General features: G+C 29.2%; 1 protein-coding gene across 1 annotated transcript; it reads right to left on the bottom strand.

The window, feature by feature from the left end:
- LOC115697703 (delta-1-pyrroline-5-carboxylate synthase) lies at window positions 1–5,986 on the bottom strand. Its single transcript, XM_030624799.2, has 20 exons — window positions 5,810–5,986; window positions 5,260–5,331; window positions 4,966–5,069; window positions 4,429–4,534; window positions 4,185–4,346; window positions 3,780–4,057; window positions 3,515–3,665; window positions 3,221–3,385; window positions 2,982–3,059; window positions 2,811–2,900; window positions 2,360–2,446; window positions 2,179–2,265; window positions 2,010–2,106; window positions 1,825–1,928; window positions 1,602–1,677; window positions 1,319–1,469; window positions 1,155–1,223; window positions 563–629; window positions 406–476; window positions 1–308 (listed from the first exon to the last, which is right to left on the bottom strand). The coding sequence occupies exons 1-20, from the start codon at window positions 5,867–5,869 to the stop codon at window positions 227–229; spliced, it is 2,157 nt and encodes a 718-aa protein (XP_030480659.1). The 5' UTR covers window positions 5,870–5,986; the 3' UTR covers window positions 1–226.
- Window positions 5,987–16,289: the final 10,303 nt, after the last annotated feature.

Raw genomic sequence — 16,289 nt, 5'->3', positions numbered from 1 at the left:
TAAAATAAAACACTACTTTAGCATATTATTGTTGATGTAGTACTAGACACTAGTGCATACCGCATAATATTGTGTCCCCTTGATCAAGGTAAAAAATGGCAAGGGGACCAAAACAGGGAAACTAGTTTATCAGAAAAAGAAGAAAAAAGGTCAAATACTACAATGTATTGGATCTCACTTCTTAGTAGTTGCATTTAAAATATAGGATAAGCACTTTTTTTACAACTTAAGCTTTCATAGGAAGCGCTTTTTGGACGTGGTTGATCCCTTTATGACCAGATGCCACCTTCCCATTCCCTCTCATTACCCTGCATTTCATAACAAACACCACAATCATTACTACTTGTTTAAAACCAATCGAAGCATATGGTCCTAAAATCATGTCATTGCATAGAACTGTCATACCATTGTGTTGTTAGCAATCCTTCTACTCCAACAGGATCTCGAATGTGAATCCCATTCGAATTTATTTCAACCTGTTAAGTGATATAATGGAAGCTGTAATGAAAAGAAGAGTGAAAATTACCATTCAAGTGCAACTAGGATTAGTAAGGCTCCATACCTTAGCATCAATTTCAGAGCTTCCTCCATTACAGGACACTGTGCTTCCATTATGGCATACCCCAGGGCTGTGGATTTATATAAATGACAAATATCAAGAACTTGAAACACTCAATTTATCAAGAAAATTACTACTCGAGATCTTAGTTGAGGAACATCATTGTAAAGGTATGAGAAAAGAACTGCCATATCAATAATAAATACCTATCAAATACCATAGTATTGGAGAATCAGTAGTTTTGAAATGTCAAACAACAATTGATGATCAGGTTATTTTTCAGAAGTTTCAACACTATAACTGGCACTAAGGCAAACCAAACTCTAAAAGTGATTAGGTACTGAAATTTGATGATTGGTATGTGGTTCATGAGAAAAGTTCTGTTATTCACATGCATTCTGTGTCATTGCACTACATTTTCTTATCCCAATTAAAATGTAAGTAGTTATTGACTTATTGTGTAGCACAAACAATGCTGGTCATTGAGTTGAAGTTGTAAAGTGAAACATTGAAGTATATAAATGGTAGTCTCTGGCATTCATCTAAAATGTTTGCTTGAACTGTTAGCCATCTACAAGCAAGAAAGCTAAGGTACCTGTTTACTTTATTGAGGAAAAGTTCAGCAGCTTCTTCGTCTTCTGCGACAATAGAATCAGAATGAGAGCTGCAAGAGGGCCAGTAAACAATGTTAGTAACTTCCCAATATTCAACAGGCTAAGTGGAAAGTGGTCAATGGCATGTATAGGAAATGTAACTTACCTCCCATTTTGACGAATATGGTCAATGGCAGCATAAATATCCTCAACAATTTCGACTGTGCAAGCCACCTTATCGTACTCAAGATGGAAAGGGCTAGCCTCAGCAATACTAAACAAGGTGCTTGCTTTAGGACCACCATACATTGAAACGCCTGCGCCCATGACTTAAATATGCTCAGCAATTTTGTATGGTGTTTAATTAAGAGCAATAAGACCTATAATCATGGGCTAGTGAACGAACTTTCAAAGAAACCATTGTTTGAAGAATTAAACATAACGGATACCTTTAACTTGGAGTTCTGCAACGAGTTCACTTAATTTTCCACTACTTGACACATCCTTGTGTACAAGAAGCTTTTTCTAAGGAAAAACATGGTATAAATAGAAAAAGCTAGGTGAGAAGTTCATAGTGGAAATATAAGAGAAATCTTATTAAAGCTTTTATACAAGCCAAAGAAACTAAAAACCGAAAACTATAAAATCAAAAGGGCATTAATTTCTACTAACCACTATATTAGATGTATCAGCATATTTGATCTTTGCATCAAGAACAATGCTCCTCGCCATATCCAAATTAGCCGACTTATCAATATAAACATGGCAAACTCCACCTGCAATAATAGCATAATCAACTTCAGTAGTAGCTCTACTTTGTTAGTTACAGTTATCTTCGATCTGGCAGTTTTTCTTACCAGTATGACCAAGAACAGGGATATTTGTTGATTCCTTGATTTGAGAAACAAGGTTTTTATTGCCCCTAGGGATCACTAGATCTATCACATCTTCGAGCTGTGGCAGAATAAATCATCAAAAGTACATCCCTAAAACCATAACAAAACATTTTCAACTGATTATGCATACCTTGAGAAGATCAGGAATTTCCTCTCTTGAGGTCACAAGTCCAATAAGGTCGTCACCAACTGTACTTGGGATTGCTGAAGTGATTACCTATAAAATAAAAATGCGAAGACACTCAATAGCTTCTTTCCCAATGAGATATGAAATAAGAAACAAAAAAAGAACTTCCTCGAAGGAATCAAACCTTGTGAAAGATTGCATTCGATCTCTTGGCGTCTGTTTCACCTTTAAGCAGTAAACCATTGCCAGTGCGAATTGCTAATGAAGCAATCTGTTTATTCAAAGCGAAATGGTAAATGATAACAAAACTTCTTCATGTTATTTCATTTGAAAATCCATCATTCTTTACTAATTTCCATGCAGCCATAAGTTTCTCAGTTTGACAACTCTCAGAAAAAAAAATAAAAAACAGAACAAGAGTTTCTCGTTGACAACAAGAACAATCAAACTCCACATGTGGCTCCAAGAATGATCATGTATGAGAAAGAAAAAATAAATAAAGAATAACCAACCACAAGACACACTAACATAAAATAGAAGAGAATAAGTAAATTATTTCAGTATCATAAACCAACGACCAGATATTACACTGGTAAAATGTATAATGAATATTAGTTGATAGTTATAACTTTCACCTGAACTAAGGCATCAGGTCGAGACTCATAAACAACCAATAGAACACCCAAAGGACAGGAGACTTTCTCTAAGATAACTCCATCTGCCAGCTGTGTGCATAAGCAGTCATCAGAAGAGTACAAAATAAGTAATGATAGAATAAAAATACTAACTGCATCAGAATTTCAGACCTCTGATCTCTCCGCAACTTGACCAATAGGCTCTTCCATGTCAGCGAGTTTACGCACAGATCTTGCAAGACTAGATATCTGTGAAAAGGAGTAGCCTAAATCAACATGAATTTCATAATAAAGAGAACATTGAAACAAGCGCAAAGGAGAATGAATGGCATATGATTTAGTGGAAGTGCAATAAGTAAAACATAAACGGTAGAAGTAGCAATATCAGCTTGGCTTTATAAACAGCTTGCCTTTCCGGCCTTCAAGGCCAAACGAGAAAGTACGGTCTTGTCCTTTCCAGCCTCAATTGCAGCAGCAATATCAGCTTGATTCTCAGCTTTAATCAAATTTTCTTTTGCTTCCAGTGAATCAGCTATGTCAAGCAAAATCTTCCTCCTCTCTTGAGATCCCAAGGCCTGCAACATAAAACATTCAAATTACAAAACTGAACATTGAACAAAACCTCCAGAAAGAAGAGTTCTATATGTGTTAACAGAAGCATGACATGGCTTCACATGTTCAAACAAAAACATAGTGTTGCTTACTTGAAGCCGCGTTGAACATTCCCTTGCTGCAACTGCCATTTCTCGTGCACAAACTTCTTTAACAACAGGCCATAAATGTGCATCTTGATGAAATACAGTACCAATACGCTTTCCTTGGAGAACTTTGATGATATTGTCTGCGGCAAAGCCACTGCAATGAAGATGGAACCAGTTTGAGGTAACCAATAAACAATGTACAGTTATGCTAAACAACTCTGTAACAATGACACTAATCTATGAGGATTGTTCATATATACGATCATACCTAGTAATAACAACAGGTATGCCAGCATCAGCTGCACTAACAGCAGCATTGACTTTAGCGGTCATACCACCTCTGCCCAACCTTGACTTGTCTCCAAATGTTATTTCGTCTTGATGTTTCTCTTTGACATAAGTATGAATTAACTTCGACTTGGGGTCATTTGGAGGACCATTGTACAGTCCCTCAACATCACTTAACAGCACAAGAAGGTCAGCATTTAGTTCCTGAGCTAACAGGCCAGCCAAGCTGTCATTATCCCAAAATATACCAGAAGAATCCTGCAAACATTTTCAATAAGATAATGCTTGTTAACAGAAAAATTTTAGACAGTGAAAAAATAAACAGACAAGCAACTAAAACAATTCAAATGAAAAATAACGTGTGCTAAACATAAGATGTCCATACCATTAAGGGTTCTCTTCTAGTGCTGACAGCATCATTTTCATTGAAAATAGGTATAACCCTCAGAGATACCAAGGAATTCACCGTATCAGTAAGTTGCTTCTTGAAGGCTCGATCTCTGAAAACACCATCTGTGACAAGAAGTTGAGACGAGGTGACATCAAGCTGCATGACAAATAACTTTATATTAGAAATTAAAAATAAATAAATAAGTGTACACATAATGATTTTATAATTTTGGCCCAACCTGGCTGAACATGGTATCATACAGAGCCATGAGACTACCCTGCCCAACAGCTGCACAAGCTTTTCCATCATCAAACTCGCCTTGTAAATATTGGAGATCAGCAAAACTGAAAAAACAAGCATGGTTAAATGAAACATTTAATCTCTCATCTATATCAAATAATGCTAAGCTATAACCACTACTGAAAATAAAAGAATTATTAAGGATTGTGAATTTATCATAAACCATGTTTTGTTTATTAGATAATACTTAAAAGGACTTGTACTCGACCTCTTAACCACCTAACCCCTTGAGTTAGTGTCAGGAGGCTATAAACCATCACTATTAAGTGCTATTTGTACTGAGGCTACTCCTTTTACTGTTGTTATGCTTGGCATATTTGAACAATGCTTTTTTTAACCAAAAGCATGAAACATTGCTTGTACCTAGAACCAAGAGCAACCCATGTGCACTCAGAGAAGCTATATGTATTTATATATATATTTAATATAATTATAATAATGTAACTTTTGTAATAAACAAAAGATAATATTTTACCTGGTATTGGCCAATCTCCTGTATTTAAGCCTTTGGCGTCCAAGACCAACAGCTCCTGAAGTCACTAAAATAACGTCGTAGTCTTGAGAATTCAACTCTTTAAGCTACAGTAATTTCATCGAAGCATAGGACATGGTCAGTTATAAGCAAATTTTCATGATTAAAAATGAAATAAAACAAAATCCAGTTGCTATAGAAAGAATCAAATGAGAGCCACAGATTTACAATCTTTTATTATTATTACAGATATGTCTCTCATTGGAAGAAAGAGAAAAACAAAAAAAAACAGAGTACCTGCTCACACAGAGCCCCAAGTCTTCCCAATGCTAATCTTCCATCTCCTCGAGTAACCACAGCTGTTCCCACCTGAAACAAAAAGCAATCATCAACACATTTGATCCACACCATACGTTTCCTTTTCAAAATAAATTAAAAAATATATAAACAATTAAAAGAATGAAAACCTTTAATTAAAGATTATATTAAATGAAAGAAAAAGGTTCCGAATTCCAAGTATTAACCTGGATTAACTACTTCGTATGTTTAAAGCCTAAAAAGACTGCAGTTTTCTCAAAAGAAGTATAAATATATACGATAAATACGAGTATTTTTTTTCTTTTCATATTGATCTTCAAATGTTTCAAACCGAGCTTCAATATTTATGATATTTCCCAAAACATTAAAATAAAGATAAGCACCATATTGATCTATAACAAGATTACTGTTTGTACAAAGCTAGTTTCGATCAAATCGGAGATAAAAAAACAATACATTTTAAATTTAAAAACGTAAAGATTAGAAAAGAGCGCATTGCACACACAAATATTATGTCACTTTTGAGTACCTTAACAACCAGACGCTTAACATTCTTGACAAAAGCTCTAGTAGGATCCATGGAATCCATTAATGGCGAACTGAGCAACGTCACAGAAATCGTATCAGAGAGAGGAGAGAGAGAAAGAGAAAGAGAGAGAGTGAGAGTCACTGCCGCTAATTAGAAAAGATGGTACAGAAATGAAATGACATATATAGTCAGAGGAAATGAACATGGATTAAGGAAGCAACGGTTGAGATTAATCATACGTCCAAAAACCGAGGACATAATGACACGTTGCACTTGAAGTGACGTGGGGACTCGGTTAACAAATTTTTATGACTCAAATTATATGAACTAACGAAAAATTTCAACAGTTAAACAAGTGATCCCATTGGGCCACTTGTTTCATAGGTTCTGAGCTCACAGTATTATCAGTGGGACCCGCTCCACTGGATTATGTGACAAGACTGAAAGTAACGTGCAACGTGGCAATTCTCATACGATATTTTATCTGTTTTCAACGATTTTATTATTCCCGTGATAATGATAATTCTTTTGCTTTTAAAAAAATTTATATTAAAAAAAATACTAAGACATGTCTGGTAAATGAGAGGGAGAGTACGATGGGAGTAGGAGTAGGAGTAGGAGGGATGGTGAATTTTTTGATATTCGGAGTAAAGTTAAAACTTAAAATGATGAAGAGTAAATTAGTTGTTAAAATTTTAGTATATATATTGTTTAGTTTTTAAAGGTTAATTTTAGTATTTTTTTTTCCAACAATGAACTTAAATAGAATATAATTAGAGTTTAATACATTAGAGCAGAAGAGAAAAATTATCTATCTAAACTAGTTTTTCATTTACTTTACGTGCACTAATTGCTAATTTTTTTAATTTTAGTATTGGATAAATATTATTTTAGACCTTGTATTTTGTAAAAGTTATCAATTACACTATCTATTTTGTTAAATAATAAAATAGACCCTGTATTTTCCAAAATAGTAAAAATAAGACCCTAAACTAATTTTTTGTCAAAATAAAACTTAATAATAATATGATATAAAGGTGTTATGACAAAATTATTTACATTTTCTATATCTGTTCGTGTTAAGAATTGTCTTCAAGTTGGTTTTATTAAAAAAAAAAGTTGTCAAAAATTAAACTAAGTTCTATTTTTACCATTTTGGAAAATATAGAATCCATTTTGTCATTTAACAAAATAGAGGGTCCAATCAGTAACTTTTACAAAACACAGGGTCCAAATGGTATTTTTCCTTTAGTATTTAATATAACTATTTTGTATTTTTGTTAAAAAAAATGGTAGAAAGATTGAATTTTAAGTATTTTGTAGTAGTATACACTTAATTTTTTTTTTTTTTACCAAAACTCTTATGGTATGTTTACTAATAAATAATGAGAATCAATGGTAAGGTAATCATTCCCTTACATTTGTTTACTTACATTATTAAAATTAAGAAAGGGAAAATTTGATTAAATAAAGGAGAAAAGAAAGGTAGAACTTCCCCCACCAATTTTATAAGGAATGTCATTAAGGGTAATGGATTTTAATTATTTTTATTTTATATTTTAATATTAAATATATAATGACAATTTTGTCCTTTAAAATATATCTTACAAAATAACTACCATATAATATAGTTTAACTCAAAAGGGCAATTTAGTCAATTTAAGCATTTCGATTATGTTTCCTAATAAAGTAAACAAGATAAATCACAACTATTACATTTTTAAAAAATTTTAGTAAACAACATATTACAAATATTGATTCCGATTATTTTTCATTTATTTCGTTACATTTCTCCATAAATTTATTCGGATTCTGAATACTGTATAGTAAATTTCTATTTGTAAATTAAAAGTATTAGTCAAATTTTACAACTAAATACAAACTATGACGCCAATTAGGATTGTCAAAATGTACGCTTATGTACAAGTGGCATATTTTATTCGTTAAAATAATTTTAAATATTTTTAAAGGTAAATACTTATTTGGTATCTTATATTTTACAAAAATACAAACTTAGTATCTTATATTTTTAATAATGATCACTTGCTACCTTTTAATAACAAACTAGTAAATAATTTGTGTTTCGCGGTGGATGTTTAAAATTTTTTAAATTATATTTAAAATAAATCATAACTTTTATTTAATGACAACTAAGTAATAATTTGTATCAAATTTTAATCTAATTTTTCATATAATTTTGTATGAAAAATTAAGTGTGTATAAACGGATTGATCCAACTCGTATTTACAAAAGGAATAATTACATAAGACACTACTTTTTGTAAAAAAAATTATATTTTTACGTTTATAGAATTTTTTCTTATATTTTTATAGTTTTTCATAAAAATAACAAGAAAAGTACATAAAAGTAACATGAAAATAACATTTAAATAATATCAAAACAACAAAAAAAAAATAACATACAGATAAAAAAAAAATCAACAACAAATTAACAAGTGTACAGCAAAAAAATCGTATTTTCTGTAAATAAAATAAAAAAAATCGTAAAAATATTTAAAATTTCGTGAAACCGTATTTTTGTAATTTTTTTATTGTTTTTGTGTATTTGTGAAATAATTCATTTACAAAATCTCGTTATTATAATAGAATCCAGACATGACGTGTATAAGATGATGTTTGACTTGACCCCACGAATTGTTATAAAAATTGATAAATTTATAGAAAACTTATTATATGATTTCAAAACCGTTCTTATCAGTGTATCTCACTTGTGGTCAACATTACACTTAAGGGTGTTATTATGGTCATATCTCACCTTTATAACATAACTAGTAAACATCCGCGCTTCGCCGCAGATATATAAAATATTTTAAATTATATATAAAAAATAAATTGCGTATACTAATTAATAATAATTACTTAATAAAATTATATTAAAATTTTAAATTTATTATTAAAAATTTTATGACATAAATACTTATAATATTAAATTTGTTGCTAATAAATACTGAAATTCAAAAAACCGTAACATAAATCCTCATTAATGGTTTAATTTTTATTCTGATGTGTGTGTTAAGTTCTGGGTTCGAATTTTATTGTGTGTGTTTTTAATGTTTGAGTTTTAGTGTTTTACTGAGATTCTAATGTTTGAGTTTGTATTTATCATGAGATCTGTTTTTATTTATTTATTTATTTTTGTAGATTTTGAGAACTTGAAATTTGATGTTGTTTCTATTAATTATTGGGATTAAAAGTTTGATTTTTCATACGAGAATTAAAGTTTTTTTTTTGGTTTCATTGATTGAAAAATATTAGTAGAAAGTTTATGGAATGAGAATTTTGAATTTATGAAAATAGAATTGAAAAATAGCATTTGAATCGAGAATCAAAGTTTATTATTAATCTCCTTACAAAAAAAAAAAGTTTATTGTTAATCTGTAAAGATAATATGGCTGGAAGAAAATAGAAAAATTAATTTTTATTTCATTTAATATGTCTATAATATTTTTTTTTGAATAATATGAATTTATTTAAATTAATTTTTGTTTTTTAAAATTATTTTTTCTAAAAAAAGTATTAGTTTGGCCAATACTATATTTACATATGGCACTTTATTGATCAACTACCAGAACAATAAATTGAGTGTTAAGTTTAGAAATTTGAGGATATCAATAAAAACTACAATGATGACATCAACTTTATATGATTGGAATATAAAAATAATACATTATGAAAAAATTTGATTCATAATCTCAAACTTGTTTCTTCTTCTACATAATCTCACACCTGCTTTTTTTTGTTCAATTTTTATTCAATTCATAATAATTTTTTTTTTATAAAAAATACTTTTCTTATATTCTGCAAAGTAAAAAAAAAAATCACACATATATATAGTTATGAATACATATATGGGTGCACTCTTAATGGGTATTACCCATGAATGGGTAATATTAGAAAATTTTGAGTTTTTATGATTCATTTTTCTATTTAATTGGAAAAATTTCTCAGTTTTACATTATATGGGCTGAGATTAGTCCATGAACTGTATAATAAAAAAAAAGTTATTCGACAAAAAAGTGATAAAAAAAAAGTTGAATTTGACAAATTCTTTTTTCATATAAATATATTTTTGATATAGTGTAAAAAGAAATATTTTTTGATATTTTTTTAATTAAGTAGCTAAATTAGGGGTAAGTTGATAATTACCCTTTTTTTTGGTTAATTAACCAAAATTACCCTCAAAAGTTTTTTAGTTAATTTCTACCTTCTTTTTTAATTAACTTTCCTAAACTGCCCTTGCAACACAACTCTTTTCCTTCTTTCTCAAAGTCTACACTCTATAGTAGTACAACACCTCTGCAAGAGTCACCAACTTAAAAAGGGTATACCATCTAATTTCCTCCCTAAATTAAGCATAGAAATTCAAATTTCTCTTTTATTATTCGCTATCGGATCAAAATTAAATGGTTTAATATTTTTAAAATTAATATTTATAGTTAAATTTGCTTATTACTCATTAATGGGTAATACCTATTAAGAAGTAGTCCATACACATATATATAAATGATTGAATAATTATTTAATTTATATTTATTATTATGTATTTTTTAAAAAATCATCAATTTAAGATAGATATTTTTATAGAAAATTTATTAAAATAATAGTAAAATATTAGTTTGTAAATTTATGATTTAATAAAATATTAAAAAATTGAGAGAATTAAGGAGAAAAAAGAAAAATAGCTTTGGAGAGATTTTAGACCGCCACGTCACCAACTCATACTTCTTTATATATATAGATTATATATATATGTAGATATATAAATGTGTGACCCTTTTTCATATACAAAACTTAACCCTAACAGTTTATTTCATTCACTTTTAAATTGCATTAATATATGTTGTTGGCGACAAATGAAAGTAAGCTTCAATTTTTTGTAAATTTAGTTAGCTACTTAACTTCCATTATTTTTTTCTTATTTTCTTGCTAGTTAACAACCCGCGCTTCGCGGCCAGACACGACCTGTATAACATGATGTTAGACTTGACCCCTCGAATTATTATAAAAATTAATAAATTTATAGAAAACTTATTATATGATTTCAAAACCGTTCTTATCACTGTATCTCACTTGTAGTTAACATTACATTTAAGGGTGTTGTTATTATCGTATCTCACCTTTATAATATAATGCTAGACTTGACCCCAGTATGTTTGTTGTATATATAAAATAAATTAAATAATGAGTTAACTACTCACTTTTATAAATAAGTGAATCTGAATAATTTTCTTTTATAAAAGAAATATGTCAAATAAAATCTATTATTTTTTTTTTTGAAATTAAACTCTTATTAACAACAATCAGAATTTAATACATCAATAAGAAAAGAGGGAAAATCCTCAATCCAAGCCAATTCACCATCCACCCTAAGTGCATGCACAGCTAATTCATGACCAGCGTTGTTGGCTGTACGTCGAACATGAATTAGGGATGCCTCAGGAAAACTGGAAAGCAAACTAGCAATATCAACCAATAAGGAACCAAGTTCATTACAAAGGGAAAAACGCTTTGGCAGAGCCAAAACCAAGGCTAAGCAATCTGACTCCACCACATGAAGAGGAAGACCAAGAGTGAGATGACTGTAAAATTCCTTACAAAAATCAACAAACAGAGAATAAGTTCAAAAAAATAAATTACAAGGAGAGAAAATAAATGGTCAATCCTAATAAATGAAAACAACAACAAAAGAAGCAAAATTACAAATCTGGTAAACAAAAACCATACACCGGAGGGAAAAGTCTCCCTCTGGTCCAACCATAATCCCAACACAACTACTCCACGCCCTCCTATCTAATGAATATCATAATCTTTTAAAGTCATAAACTATACCAAATAAGGATCTACATAGACATCCCAGCATATTCCCAGTAATATCTCGAACTATTGCCCCAATTCCTATAGTATTAGAATTAACATCCAGCGACACATCAACATTTAGTTTATACGCTCCCAAAGGCGGCTTAACCCATCGTTCTGGAGATAAGCATGTCGATCCCTTTGCCATAATATTATGCCTTGAACATTGACTGTATTCATTAAATAACTTAAAGATTTGTGAGACCACAACATCAGAAGGGTTGGCTTTGTGACCATGGATAATTTGGTTCCTTTCACTCCAAATATACCAAGCCGCAACAAGGAACAATTCGTAATCAGATCTAGATAGTATCTCCGAAGCCTTCAGAACTATTTGTTTGAATGAGATATCCATAGAGAGATGATTCAACATAGTAACACGTAATTCCTTCCAATTTTTTTTAAAACCACGACATAGGAACACAACATGACTGTTCGAATCCACACTGAAACCACATATTGGACAATTAGTATGATCAACCACTTTCCTTTTCTGAAGCCCCACATACGTAGGGAGAGCATCATGAAACCCACGCCAAGCAAATATTAAAACTTTCTTAAGCAAAGAAGTTTTCCAAAACACTTTCCACCATACTGCGAACCAACTCTTAGAAGGGGAAGGATCAAATTGATCCAACTGCGACGCCACAAAGTATCCACTTTTCACTGAATAAGTCCCGTCAGCTGTATAGTGCCACATCCAAGAATCCGCTTTCAGAAATTTACTAATCGGTAAAGAACAAATACTCTGTTGATCAGCCAAGTTAAACAACTCCCTCACCATTTGCATATTCCAACCACTCCTTTACTCGTTAATCAAATCACGAACCAACACATTTGGATTATCTAGAGTAGAACAATAAGGCCTAAAAGTGGCTGGCCGTGGTAGCCAAGGGTCCTTAAAAACTAGTATCGTCTCACCCGTTCCAACTCGCTTACACAATCCTTTAATTAACAAAGACCTTCCCCAAAAAATAAAATCTGTTAATTAATAATGAGAAAATAGATAGAATTGTATCTAATTCTCACACAAAATATAAATCGATAAATTTAAAAAATATATGATTCAAAAACAATCAATTAATAATAATAATAATAATAATAATAATAATAATAATAATAATAATAATAATAATAATAATAATAATAATAATAATAATGTGTGATAGTATATATGTAGTGTGTTTTTTTAAAACAAAAATTATTAAAATAATATAAAATTATTAATTTGTAGATTTATGTTCTAATAAAATATTAAAAAATGAGAGAATTATGAGAGCAGAGAAAAATAACTTATTAGTCAAATACTAATTTGAAGATTTATGCTCTAATAAAATATTAAAATGAGAGAATTAAGGAGAAAAGAGAAAAATTGTTTTAGAGAGATTTTAGAGTGGTATGTCACCATTTCATATCTCTCCTTTATATATATGTATGAAATACTTCTTAATGGGTAATAAACAAATTTAACTATAAAATATTAATTTTAAAATATTAAACCATTAAATTTTGGTCCGATAGCGAATAACAAAAGAGAAATTTGAATTTCTATACTTAATTTAACTACTTAATTAAAGAAAGTATAAAAAAATACTTATTTTTACACTATATCAAAAATATGTTTATATGAAAAAATATTTAAGTCAAATTCAACTTTTTTTTATCACTTTTTTGTCGAAAAACTTTTTTTTTATTATTTCTCAGCCATTTAATGTAAAAATAATTTTTTTTTCTAATTAAATAGAAAAATTAATCATAAAACCTCAAATTTTTTAAATATTACCCGTTCATGGGTAATGCACATTAAGAGTATATATATACTTATATGGATCATTTCTTAATGGGTATTACCCATGAATGGTTACTAAACAAATTTAACTATAAACATTAATTTTAAAAATATTAAATCATCAAATTTTGATCTAATAACGAATAATAAAAGAGAAATTTAAATTTTTATACTTAGTTTAACTACTTAATAGAAAAAATATAAAAAAATATCTCTTTTTATACTATATCAAAAATATGTTCATATAAAAATATTTAAGTGCAACTCAACTTTTACTAATCTTTCTTTTTTGCTAAAAACTTTTTTTTTTTAATTTTTTTTTTCAACCGATAGAACAATCTCAGCCCATATGATATAAAAGTGGGAGATTTTTCTAATTAGATAGAAAAATTAAGTATAATAACACATTTTTTTTCTTTCTAATTTTACCCATTAATGGATAATGTCCATTAAAAGTGCACCCATACTTATATAGGAGGTACTCTTCCTTTAAATTTAATGAGCTACATTTGTAGTATGACTAGTTCACTCTTATTTTAATATTTTATTTTATATTATCTTAAATATTATATGATTTAATGAATAAAAAATCAATACGATTCAATTTTTATTTTTATTTCTGCTCTCTTCTTTTTTCTATCTTCTTACAATGACATATATACATATACATGTGTTATATATATATATATATATAATATAGACATATGTCTTATTTTTATTCTTGTTCTTGCACATTTAGTTAGTAACCACATATCTAATTTTACACATATATTTTATACACGTCATTATTATATTGACTTAAAATCAAACACTAACCTCATTGACTTTGATGAATATTGGTAGCATGACTTAAAATCAAACAAGTAGAATGTTGTATAAAAGTCACTTTGCTTAATTATATATATAAATTTATGTATATAAAATATAGGATAATGCTTAGGTAGAGTCACGAAAGACGTCTGTACATACAGATATTTTTTTTTTTAATTATATGTCACTCTATTATTTTATACCAATAATTAATTAATACTTTTTTATATTATTTTTATTTCTTTTTTAATAATTTTGTGACTCCTAATGAAGAAAGTTACTATATTCAATAAATAGTACCCCTAATAATTCCAAAAAAAAATATTATAAATATCCTTTCATGTTATCTTCAATTACTTGGGAATCAGTCATATTTTCATGCTCAAAAGACATATGCAATTTAGTTTTATTCTTTTAAAAAAATAGTCTACAAATTAGATGATATAACAAATAAAAATAAACATGAATGATTTACAAGAATTTAAATTTTTCACATAAGTTTCTTGTGAATGGTTGAAGGGGTAAAATTGTATCTACTAATTGTTTGATTTACATATATATTATATATATAATATCAATGTAGTATATATTGTGAGAATATGACAACTATTAAATTAGGTAGTTTTCATAATGTAGCTTAATATAAAATCTCTTATTATTCATATATTGAAACATACAACTTAAGAGATCCCTTTGTATGTAGGGCAGGCAGCATGGGCAGACCTAGAAAACTTTTTTAGTAGGCATATTCTTTGTTTTTTTTTTGTAAAGTCTAGCAAGACATATTCAAATATAATTTGAGTAACAAAATCAAATTAAAAAACCTTTAGCACATTAGGAATATGCTCCCATACTTAGTCAAAGGTCTAGAGTTCGTCTCCTCATATCTTCAAAATTATAGTACATTTTCTAAATAAAAATAAAAGATAAAGATAAATTATTAGGGGTATTATTTATTGAACATATAATAACTTTCTTTATTAAGGGTCATGAAATTATTCAAAATAATAATAATAATAATATAAAAGGAATTAATTAATTATTGGTATTAAACAATACAATGACACATAATAAAAAAAATATCTATAAGTACAGACATTTTTCATGACTCTATCTAAGCATTATTCTAAAATATATTAGTCCCAAAATATTTTTTCTAGGAAAAGAAATTCATTCAACTAAAGAAAGAAAATTGAGCTACTAGATACTAATATATTGACTATCGTATTTATGATACAACTATAATCCACAAATACAAAAATAGAGAAAAGGAAGAATGAAGTAAGAAGAGATTAACCTTCTATCTAATCTAGGCATGGATATTGGAGAATAATGAATATGACTGATCAAATAAAAAGGAAAGTTGAATCGTAGAGATTTGTGTTTTGTTTTTCTATTTATAAATTACATGATATTCAAAATATTAAAAATTAAAATAAAATATTAAAAAGGGGTAATTATTTATTTTTTTTTTTGAAAATAAGCGTAATCATCCATTAATACCACAAAATTAGACCTCTCGGTCATTATAAAACAAGTTCTCCGGAATGAAGGAGGTCGGAATATAGCAGTACATTCGGTGGGTAAAAGCCCACTTAGCCACATTATGGGCCATAAAGTTACAAGTTCTGTTAACTTCCATAAAATTGCAACTAATAAAAGAAGGAGAAGACTTAATACAAAATGAGACATATTTCTCAAGCGTCCAATGAGACTCCTTCCCATTGAGAGCTTTGATAGTTATTCTTGAGTCACTCTCCACAATAACAAACTTAATACCTAGCTCCAACGCCACTGAAACAGCCAAACAGTAGGCCACTGCTTCTCCATATGACACGTTTGAGAAGTCTAACCGAGCCGTGTGGATCCGAACCACCCTGCCCATATGATTCCTTGCTACAATAGCTGTGCACATACTCTCTAAGCCCATTGAACATCACAATTTAGTTTGATCTAATCCTGAGGAGGTGGAGTCCAGTGCTCTGTCAAGATCGGGGTCGGGGCC

Source organism: Cannabis sativa, chromosome 7 (assembly GCF_029168945.1).
Source record: "Cannabis sativa cultivar Pink pepper isolate KNU-18-1 chromosome 7, ASM2916894v1, whole genome shotgun sequence".
Classification (NCBI taxonomy): domain Eukaryota; kingdom Viridiplantae; phylum Streptophyta; class Magnoliopsida; order Rosales; family Cannabaceae; genus Cannabis; species Cannabis sativa.
The sequence above is the reverse complement of the archived record's forward strand: the minus strand, read 5'-3'. Positions and strand labels throughout refer to the sequence as shown.